This window comes from Palaemon carinicauda, unplaced genomic scaffold (genome assembly GCF_036898095.1).
Source record: "Palaemon carinicauda isolate YSFRI2023 unplaced genomic scaffold, ASM3689809v2 scaffold96, whole genome shotgun sequence".
Taxonomy (NCBI): Eukaryota; Metazoa; Arthropoda; class Malacostraca; order Decapoda; family Palaemonidae; genus Palaemon; species Palaemon carinicauda.
This window is the reverse complement of record NW_027172269.1, coordinates 99951-111299: the sequence shown is the minus strand read 5'-3', so window position 1 is coordinate 111299 and position 11349 is coordinate 99951. Positions and strand designations below refer to the sequence as shown.

Genomic DNA, 11349 nt, shown 5'->3' with positions numbered 1-11349 from the left:
AAAGGGGCTTGTAGAGTCTGCTCATGGCCATGGCGCAAGTGCGCCGGTGAGCGCAGGCGCATAAGCGGGCACTGGTGGGCCGGAGAGATCTTCTGTGGAGAAGAGCGGTGGCGCGCAGGAGAGCGCTGGGGTGCAGTAAGGCACTGCGCAGGAGGATGCTGGTGCGCAGTTTCGGTGAATGCGCAGGAGAGCATTGGCACGCAGGTTGGCGTTGGAGAACGCCAGGAGCTGGAGGGTGCTGATGAGCTGGAGAGAGCTTGGCACACACTGGTTTGGAGAGCGCTTTCCTGCAGGAGAGTGTTGGCGAGCCGGAGACCACGACTGCGCATGAGAGCACTGATGTCTTGGGGAGCGCTGACGAGCTTGATCTGGTGAGCGCTGTTGCACTGGCGAGCGTAGGTTGGCTGGCAAACGATGGCAAATGCTGCTTTTTGGAATGGAGGGGCTACACTGAAGAGCGGCGGCAGTCGGTAGATTGCTGGGGGGTTGGAGGGTGCTGAGGACGAGCAGGAGAAGGCTGGTGGTCAGGCAAATGTCGAAGCACTGGAGAGAGAAGTCGCTCTGAAAGCGTTGGAATACAGGCTGGCGCTGACATGCTGTTGGAGAGCACTGGTGCACTGCAAGGCGCTGGCGAGCTGGAAAGTGTTGGCGTGCAGCTGAACGCTTTGGAAGAACATCCGGATGATGTACTGTACAAGAGACAGGAAGGATGACGGCAGGTCGGCACAAAGGTCGAATTGGACCAAGGATGTGCCCTTTGGAAGGGCAAACATCCACTGATAGGGATCGCGAACGATCCACAGAAGAGTCAATGGCCGAGGACTAGCAGCAGCGTCGTCAGGATAATGACCAGGAATGGGCGAAGGTTGAAGGCCAGAAGACGACTAAAGAATAGAGGCTCCTCTGCGGGGAACGGCTGCAAAGACAAGGCCAAAGAAGCACCTTTTCACCGATGGTCAAAGGCAACCTCTCAGGCGAAGCGGAGGGTGAGCTCTGAGACGTGGAAACAGCAAGCTCACCTATACCAGCAATCCTCCGAAGAGGAGTCTCTATGACACAACTCACCCGATGGTGAGAGCCACTCACAGGAGACACATGAAGGACTCAAGTTTCCCCCTCGAAGGATGGACAAAACGGTGGAAGGTCGGGAGGCTGAAGAAGTCTTGTGTTTTTTTCCCTTCAAAGGAACCTTGGAAAGAGAAATATTCCGCTTTGACTTCTTCTTCTGCCGTCACCCAAACCTTTCCAATTGGGAGGCAGACCACTCCCGACACTCATTACAGATATTACTACAATCACACCGTTGACCTCTGCAGGTGGGACAAAGGGTGTGGAGGTTGGTGTCCATGGCCGACATGAAGGTACCGCAGGGACAGCCTTCAAGTCCAGGGCAGGTACGCATGGTGGCAAAAGTCAACACAAACACATACTCTTAAAGAGAAAGCACAAAAAAAAACCATTAATGGCAGTCCAAAATATAATTTGGTGAGGATGAAGAATGACAACGAGCCAAAACCAAAGTGACCTAAATCACCGGTGTGTTAAAGGGAGCAGTAGCAAGCTATCCCCCCTACCCCCACTAACTACCGGAATGGGTAGGTAACCCTCGCTAAAAGTCTTATGGCTCATTTTCCAGCCTCGCCGAAAGTAATATCCCTATAAATAGCGAAGGTTTATATAAAGAGATAGAACAAATAAATATTTCTTAAAAGTTACATAAAAAAAATATTTGATTTAATCCTTCAGTCTTCTATTTCCCATATGCAAACACCAAAAATGACAAATTCGTAGATAATTTGTATTTTTCTAAACTATACAAACCTTAGCTATTTACATGGGGTAATTACTTCGGCGTAGCTGAATGACAAGCCATAAAAGTTTTAACGAGGGTTTACTACCCCGCCGCTAGTTAGCGAGGGGGGGGGGGGGGGTAGGAAGGGGTAGCTAGCTACCCCCCCCCCCCCCCCTCACACACATTGGTGAAAGGCTCACTTTACTTAGAGGTAGGACTTATCTTGGGGGACAGGGCTGGCGGGCACATATGTGCAAATAGCTAAGGTTTGTATAGTTAAGAAAAATACAAATTATCTACGAATTTGTCATTTGTTCCGTAACTGAAATACAAACCACGCTATTTACATGGGGTGACTTAACCCTTAGGAAGGGTGGTAAGTACCCTGCCATACTGGCTTTGGCTTGCCCGGGGACCCTGACCCCGAGTTTGTAGGAACTCAAGGGGTAAGGGGTCCCTGCTCCTCGCTGGCAGTTGTGAAACTGTTACGGCCTACATAAGCTTTGTGTGAAGGTGAAAAGTGACTCGTCCTAGGAAGTTGACCTGGAGTTCTTCAGATGGAAATCTAGGCTAGGACTCTCCCAATACCACCTCATCAGGGTATGGGGACATGCCAGTATCACAACTTAATACTAGGAACACAAGGAAGCATGGTTTACCTGCAGAGGTTCGAGGTCAGCTGTGCAAGGAACCCAGGATGCAGCTTTCTCCAAGGAAGGAGAGGATGAAGAAAAGAATAACGGCCAGGCATATCTTTTCATTCACGCAGACTAAAACCAGGTAACAATGCCCTCAACCTTCTGCTACTTGTCCAATAAGGAGCCTGAGGTTAGACAAGCTATTGTGCAGCCACCACAGGGACGATAGAAAACGTATCAAGCCTCCTGTGTGTCATGTCTTGGAGGTAGTGGGCCGTGAAGGTGGTCTGACGCTTCCACACCCCAGCTTGAAGGACCTGAGTCACTGAAAAGTTCTTCTTGAAGGCCAGGGACGTAGCTACGCCCCTCACGTCATGCGCTCTAGGGCGACGTGACGGAGGAGGGTCAGGATTCAAGGCCTGGTGAATTACCTTGCGAATCCAGGCCGAGATAGTGTTTCTGGTGACCCTCCTCTTCGTCTCCCCGGTGCTCACGAACAAAGTCCACACCTGGGGGGCGAATTGCAGCTGTTCATTTAAGATACAACCTCAGACTCCTGACTGAGCACAGTAGGAGATGGTCTGGGTTATCTGTTACAGAACGGAGACTCGAGACCCAGAAGGAGTCGAACCTTGGGTCCGGCACTCCCGGGTTCTGAGTCTTGGCAACAAACTCAGGGACGAAGCTGAACGTTACCTCCCCCGATCCCCTTGAATGGGCGACGTCGTACGAGAGACCATGAAGCTCACTGACTCGCTTGGCCGAGGCCAAAGCTAGCAGGAAAACCGTCTTCCAGCTAAGGTGGCGATCAGAAGCCTGGTGTAATGGTTCGTAGGGAGGTCTCTTGAGAGACCTGAGAACTCGAACCACGTTCCATGGAGGAGGTCTCACTTCCGACTGAGGGCAGGTAAATTCGTAACTCCGTATGAGAAGGGAAAGTTCAAGCGAGGAGGAAATGTCCATTCCTTTAAGTCTGAAGGCAAGACTTAAAGCTGACCGATAGCCTTTCACAGCCGAGACTGAAAGGCGCATTTCCTCCCGCAGATAAACGAGGAACTCCGCTATTGCTGGTAGAGTGGCATCGAGAGGAGAGATACCCCTTCCATGACACCAACCACAGAAAACTCGCCACTTCGCCTGGTACACCCCTGCGGATGACTTGCGCAGGTGGCCAAACATCCTGTTCGCAACTTGTTGCGAAAATCCTCTCTCGAAGCGAAGCTACGCTTTGTGGTAGATGTTGGAGTGTGGTTGTTTAAGTAGCTCGTGACGTGGAGGGAGCTCCCTCAGAATCTCCGTGAGGAGTTGCAGAAGGTCCGGGAACCATTCTGCATGATGCCATAGCGGAGCTATCAAGGCCATTGAGAGATTGACCGATGTTCTGGTCTTGTTGAGTACCCTCCTCATCAGACAGAACGGGGGAAAGGCGTACACATCGACGTTGTCCCACTGTTGGTGGAAGGCATCCTGCCAGAGAGCCTTGGGGTCCGGGACTGGGGAGCAGTACAGCGGGAGCTTGGTGTTCAGCGCCGTAGCGAACAGATCCACTGTCGGGGAACCCCACAAAGTCAGGAATTTGTTGGCTATCTGAGGATCCAAAGACCACTCGGTACTCACTATCTGCGTCGCTCTGCTCAGACTGTCGGCGAGCACATTCCTTTTGCCTGGAATGAAGCGAGCCACTAGTGAGATCGAGTGGGCTTCGGACCATCTCAGGATCTCTACTGCGAGATGGGATAGCTGTTCCGAAAAGGTACCTCCCTGCTTGTTGATATACGCCATTACTTTGGTGTTATTGCTCATCACCACCACAGAGTGGCCCGCCAGGACTTGGTGGAACTTCTGAAGTGCCAGGAACACGGCCTTCATTTCTAGCAGGTTTAAGTGCAGGTACTTTTCTGATTCTAACCACAGGCCTGAGATCCTGTGGCTCAGAACATGGGCCCCCCACCCTTTGTTTGATGCGTCCGAGAACAGCATCAAATCCGGGGAATGGACAAGAAGGTCCACTCCCTTTCGTAGGTTCTCGTCTCCCATCCACCATTGGAGGTCCGCCCGTTCCGCAGGTCCCATAAGGATCATGGGGTCCGGGGAATCGTGGTCTTGACTCCACCGGGACTTGAGTCGCCACTGGAGGGATCTCATCCTGAGGCGACTGTTAGGAACGAAACGGGTCAGGGAGGAGAGGTGGCCGAGGAGACGAAGCCTTGCTATCCTTTCGTCTGATGGGAAAGCTTTGTGTAGATTGGTGTCTATGACCATGCTTATATATACCAGTTTCTGAGAGGGCTGCAGGGAGGACTTCTCGAGATTTACCACGATCCCTAGATACTGGCAAACTTCGAGGAGTTTGTCTCGGTGGCGAAGAAGGGTTGCCTCCGAGTCCGCTAGGATCAGCCAGTCGTCCAGATAATGGAGGAGACGGATGCCGATCCTGTAGGCCCACGAAGAGATGATGGTGAATACTCTGGTGTACACCTGAGGGGCTGTGGAGAGACCGAAACACAGCACCTTGAACTGGTAGATCTTATTGTCTAGGCAGAATCTCAGGTACTTCCTTGAAGACGGATGGATTGGGATCTGGAAGTACGCGTCTTTCAGGTCCAGTGTACACATGAAGTCGAGTGGTCTCACCGCAAGTCTGACCGTGTCTGCCGTCTCCATGCTGAACGGAGTCTGCTTGACAAACCCGTTCAGGGTCGAGAGGTCGATGACTGGTCTCCAGCCTCCAGACGCCTTTCTCACAAGAAAGAGTTGACTGTAGAAGCCTGGGGACCCGTCTACAACCTCCTGGAGCGCGTCCTTCTTCAACATGGTCTGGACTTCTGCCCGGAGGGCTTGCCCTTTTGCCAATCCCATAGCAAAAGAGCTTAATGACACTGGATTCGCTGTCAGGGGAGGTAGAGAGGCTGTGAACGGGACGCGATAACCTAGATTGATCACGGAGATCGTCCAGGCATCTGCCTCAAGTTGCTGCCACCTTGTCGCGCAACTCTGTAGGCATACCCCCATTGGTGGACATGCAGGGGATTGCCAACCCTAGCGTTTCTGGCCTCGGCTGGTACCTCTAGGGTTTTTGCCTACCCTGGAGGACTTCTTACTCCTTCTGCTCTTGGCAGGAAAGGGCTTAGACACCTTGGGCTTCGCTGTGGTCGTCTTCTTTGTGTCCTTAGCTGGACGGGGCTGCTGAACCGCTGGAGGTTTGTAGGACCTCGATGTCAGGGCCCTGTGGATGAGGGAATCCTGGTTGGATTTCCTCCACCTCTCGGCAGCGGGCTCCACGTCCTTAGGCTCAAACAGGCTCTTACCGAGGACGGAAGTGTCTGAGCCTGCTAGCCTCTGCACTGGGGTCCTTATGATGGAACCTCTCGGCCACAGCGTCCACACGCTTGAGGATCGTGTTGGCCCACAAGCTCAAAACTTGGTGGGCCAGAAACTCAATGGTTCGTGTGCCCGAGAGTAGGAAAGTCTCCAACACTTTCCTGGTGCTTTCTTTGGAGAGGTCGTCGGACCAAACCAGGATGCCCAGAGACCCCAGCCAGATGTTGAGCCACGAAGTTGCCTGCATGGCACACTTGGTGACCTTCTCCTGGCTCAGGATCTCAGTGGCTGAGAAGGACATGTGCCGGTTGGAATGTCTCTCAAGAGGGACTCCCCCTGTGAGTTCTTCCACGGCATGGTGTAAGGGAAGACTCAGACAAGACTCCTCCAGGATCTCGAAGTACCTCCTCTGATGGACTCGAGGAGGAGGGAGGAGCTTGTTACCGGCCCTCGATCTGTTGGAGGAGGCAAGCTCAGAGAGCTGGCCCTCGACCTTGTCCGTGGCACTCTTCATCACCTGGGATCAGGGCAAAGCTGCACTGGCCCTAGAGGGTTTCTGGGTGCCATAGACGCGGTCCAGGACCGTGTCCTTGCCTTCGCGAGGTGGGACCTCAGGATCCGGGATCCCATTGAGGTTCTTCATGAGGGTCATGACTTGCCAGAAAGCATGTTCTGACTCCTGGTGCTCTCCTCCCGAAGGACTGGCAGCGAAGTCTCCCGTCCCCAGTGGCTCTTCCTGGGGGGACACGTGGACATCCTCGACGGCTCTAGACGGTTCCTGTCTGATCCTCGCTGAAGATTTAGGAATCGTCTTCGAGTCCTTAGGCTCCCTCCTAGGCGGGATACAGGACTCGAGAAGCAAAGGGGGCAGGCTCTTCTCCACCCCTGGACAAGACGACCTCTCAGGGAGAGACGGAGCTTCCCCCATTGGTGCGATGGGGGAATGATCCAGCTCATCCGACTCTCCTGAGGAGGGGTAATCCTCCTACGCAGGGGAGGGAGAGAAGGTCTGGGGGGGAGGAGGAGCCTTGCGCAAGGATCTGCGAGGAGACAGAATAAGCCTCGGAGGAGTTGGACGCACCCAGTTTGATCAAGTCAAACAGGGCTTCCTTGGAGGGCGAACCCTGCAGCCCTAAGGAATCCCAAAGTTGCAACAAATCATTATTAGACATAAAATCCTCCTCCGGGGAAGGAGGGGCAGCTGCCTCGCTATGGGAGGCAACTACCTCTCCCGCACCCCAGGATCGGTCAACAGCACAGCGGTCTACGCTACCACTCGCCGGCCTCTCGGATGAGACCGCTCGAGGGGGAGCTTCGGAGGAGGAAAGGGCAACGGAAGAAGAACTCCTGGAATTTTCTCTCTTCAGAGAAGCCTCTGAAGGAGAAAGATCCCTTTTGGCCTTCTTCTTACGGCGCCGGGAAAACCTCTCCCACTGGGAGGTAGGCCACTCCCTACATTCAATACATACATTACCACTAGCACACCGTAGGCCCCTACAGTGAGGACACAAGGTGTGGGGATCAGTGTCGACCGCCGACATAAAGGTCCCACAAGGGCGGCCGGGAAGTCCAAGGCAAGTACGCATTATCAATAGAGGCCAACTTCAATCACACTGCGAAAGAGAATAAGCAAAAAGACAGATTAGTTATGGCAGTCAAAGCAAGGGAGAGCACAGGCAGGTCTATTCTCTTCCCGAGCCAAAAGTAAAGTGACCCTTTCACTGGTGTGTGAGGGGGGGGGGTAGCTAGCTACCCCTCCCTACCCCCGCTAACTAGCGGCGGGGTAGTAAACCCTCGTTAAAACTTTTATGGCTCGTCATTCAGCTACGCCGAAGTAATTACCCCATGTAAATAACGTGGTTTGTATTTCTGTTACGGAACAAACAAACGACCCGAAATTAAACCCAAATGATTGCACTTAGTAATAGAGTTAACAATAGGGTGAGCTATGAGCCCAAACAAATTGAGTTTCCAAAAACAAACCATGACAGCCTCTGGACATGATTACCGCTCTGTAATACAATCAATATACTGTAAACTTAATAACATCAGATATTCAATTTAGTAAACTCACATTAATACTGAAACCTGTAGAATTTATTCTTAAATAAATTGGGTTATGGACATTACCCAGCCCTGGGACTTGGAATATTATTCAGCAAAATATCTTTAAATCTTAACTTTATTCTTGTGAAACCTGAATACAGTACTGTACTAAGAATGCTGTAAATTGATTTGATGAGAAACTCTCTCTCCAGAGGGACCAATGCAGATTGAAGTATTTGAGAAGAACAATTGTGGAAATGAAAGAGAAACCAAATATTTAGATATTTTAATCAAGATTCTCCTCTCAAGGACAATCCAATGAAACTTATATAACCTAAACTAATCACTAAGACTATAAAAGAGATTACATCAACCAAATCACAAAATCCTTAAAAAATAATGATACTTCTCTACCTTATTACTCTACTTATATTCAACAAACAAACAAAAAGATATCTCCATACAATAGTACTTCTAAATAATTGCATCACTTCATATTCCAATACAAGTAGACTGGCTTTTGATTCTTCCTTCCTGCTAACATTCATAACTTCACTACAGTACAATAAGTAGGTAGAATCATCCAGTATTACTTTAAAAAAGAGACAACGTCACCAACATTGTTTCAAAAGGCTTGATGCTGTATATCATTCTCTAAGCTTTATTTAGGCTGTGACCAAGCCAATCAACTACTGGAGCTGAAACTAAATCAGCGGACATTTCCAAGTTCAAACTTAGTACAAATGTTTTTTCTGTTGACAATGTTTCATTTCCTGGTTTTTATAATGCTTATTTATTAAATATTGTTATCTATCTTAAAATAATCTAATTTTTCTCTTATATAGTTTATTCTTTACATTCCTATTTCTTCACTGCACCAGACTGTCAACTTTTTGGTCCCTTGGGCTAGTGGCATTTTGCTTTTGCACCTTGGCTTCTAATAGTAATAATTATGCTGATATGACAAATTTGGAAATAATTTGTATTTTTCCCAACTATACAAACCTGGAGCTCTTTACAGCAGAGATGCATTTTGGCAACAGCTGGAACTAGCTGTGAAACTTTTAGCTACTTAGCGAAGGGAGAGCAAGAGTTGGACCAACCACTCTGCTCACACCACCACTTGTAACTGAAAGTCACTTTGCAATTGCGGCAGAACTTCCTGGGGGAAGGTGATAGTGGGACCAGTATGTGTTAAGAGCTCCAGGATTGTATACATAGGGAAAATGCAATTTTTTTCCAAATTTGTCATTTATTACTGCACTACATACAAACCCTAATGATATTTACAGTGGAGACTCACCGTTAGGTGGGTGTAAGTCCAAAAAACTAACTGGCTAGTGCCTGACCTGGGGGGTTACCCTGTGCTTCGCATGAGCTGTTTGGAGGCACCATGTCACCTTGTCGACTCTGAGAGCTAACGGCCTGGGCAATCATGCGAAGGGGTAAGAAGTCTCATCAATAATCTTTGCTGTTTTTTTTCCTTTATTCCAGATTACAATTTCAGACTTTATAGCACCTCCTTCTATGATGATTCTTGAGGAAACCTTCAGAACAAAATGCTTCACCACAGTCCGTGCACATGAATGGTTTTTCTTCCATGTGAGTTCTTAAATGTTTATCGAGTCTCTGTTTTAAATTATATGTTTTGCCACATTCATGACACTGGAATAGATCTCTCATGTGATTTCTTATGTTTAGTGAGATAGTTTTTCAAAGTAAAGAATTCGCTACAGACATCACACTTGTATGGCTTCTCTCCCGTGTGAATTCTTAAATGTCTAGTGAGATTTGATTGTCTAATAAATGTTTTGCTACAGACATCGCAATTGTATGGCTTCTCTCCTGTGTGAATTCTTAAATGTGCAGTGAGAGTTTGTTTCTGGGTAAATGTTTTGCTACAGACATTGCATTTGTATGGCTTCTCTCCCGTGTGAATTCTTAAATGTAGAGTGAGATTTTGTTTCTTGGTAAATGTTTTGCCACAGACATCACAATTGTATGGCCTCTCTCCCGTGTGAATTCTTAAATGTCTAGTGAGATTTGATTGTCTAATAAATGTTTTGCTACAGACATCGCAATTGTATGGCTTCTCTCCTGTGTGAATTCTTAAATGTGCAGTGAGAGTTTGTTTCTGGGTAAATGTTTTGCTACAGACATTACATTTGTATGGCCTCTCTCCCATGTGAATTCCTAAATGTTCAGTGAGAGTTGATTTTCTAGTAAATGTTTTGCTACAGACATTGCACTTGTATGGCTTCTCTCCCGTGTGAATTCTTAAATGTACTGTAAGAGATAATTTATTAAAAAACGTTTTCCCACATTCACTGCATGTGCATCGCTTTCTAGCTAGAGCATTAGAGTTAACATTACCAGAGATACTTTTTTTTTTCTGCTTCTCATTTATTTGATTCACCTCTTGATTCAAAACATCTTTCTGTAATAATTCTTTTCCACTGATCACACATGAAAGTCTTTCCTTTTCTTTTCCTTTATCCTCTTCCTTAACTGTCCTTAAATAAGTGTCTACACTTTCCTCATTATCGACATCCCCTTTCCAATTTCCTGAACCCTTTTCACTTACTGATGCATCGTACTCGTAGGAATTTTTCAAGTTGCTTTCGCTAGAATCAAATATTTCTGGCTCTACTTTGACTTCCAATTTTGGGTCCAAGAAAAGAGCGCTATCATTAAAGAGAGCAACACTGCCTGAGGTATCATTATTTTCTGGATCAATTGCAGGTGAAAATAGATCTTCAATTTCACTTTTCACTGAAAATTCAAAAGGTGGTTCAGAATTCATCATCCTCTCCCTATCACAAGATGACAAACCCCTTAATATTATTTTCAATAGACTTCAAAGAGGAAATTAACACTAAACTTCCTATTCTCAGACATCATACTGTACAACAAAAACTTCCAACATGACCCTTTCTTTTCCCGTCTTACGTCTTTTGCATATAACTTCAGTAGCTTACAAGCTTTAGCAGCAAGAGGTGGATGATTCCTTCCTTTGAGATGAAGAGTCTGGAAGAATAGAAAACTACAATCAGTTGGAGAAGAGCAAAACTCAATAAAAATAATGGAGTTTTCTAAAACTAAAATAAATTCATAAAAGTTATGTAATTTGTATTTTTCCTAAACATACAAACCACAGACTTTGATCTGTGTTCTATCTGTTCTTGTTACACATTTCAGGCATCTAAAAATCTCATATCCTCTGTAGATTCTATAATCCACAGCATCTCCTGTGACATTATTGGTTTTATTCTTTAAATATCTTTCCCCTTGCTCTTCAAAAAGACAAAGACATTTCATCCAATGTCTTATTTCCTTTACTGTACTTCCTCTCCAGTCACCATCAAAATTGTCTTGCTAATACTGCTATGCACCTCAGAGCCTTCCTCCAGAATTATGAACAGCAAAAGCCTTTTTAGGGCTCAGGCCATGTCGTCCTGATGGAAGGTTCCTTTAAGAAGCTTCCTAGGGTATATTTGACTACAGTGATATTCCCAGAGAATTTACCTTAAGGTCTCCAGAATTCTAACTCAT

General features: G+C 47.5%; 1 protein-coding gene across 1 annotated transcript in view; it reads right to left on the bottom strand.

Annotated features, from left to right (window-relative positions):
- Positions 1-8071: 8071 nt before the first annotated feature.
- The window catches only part of LOC137637745 (zinc finger protein 585A-like), a 29862-nt gene continuing 26584 nt past the window's right edge, over positions 8072-11349 (bottom strand). The window contains 2 exon segments of the mRNA XM_068369887.1: positions 8072-10624; positions 10747-10824. Coding sequence (XP_068225988.1) covers positions 9455-10624; positions 10747-10824 — 1248 coding nt within the window. The 3' untranslated portion in view covers positions 8072-9454.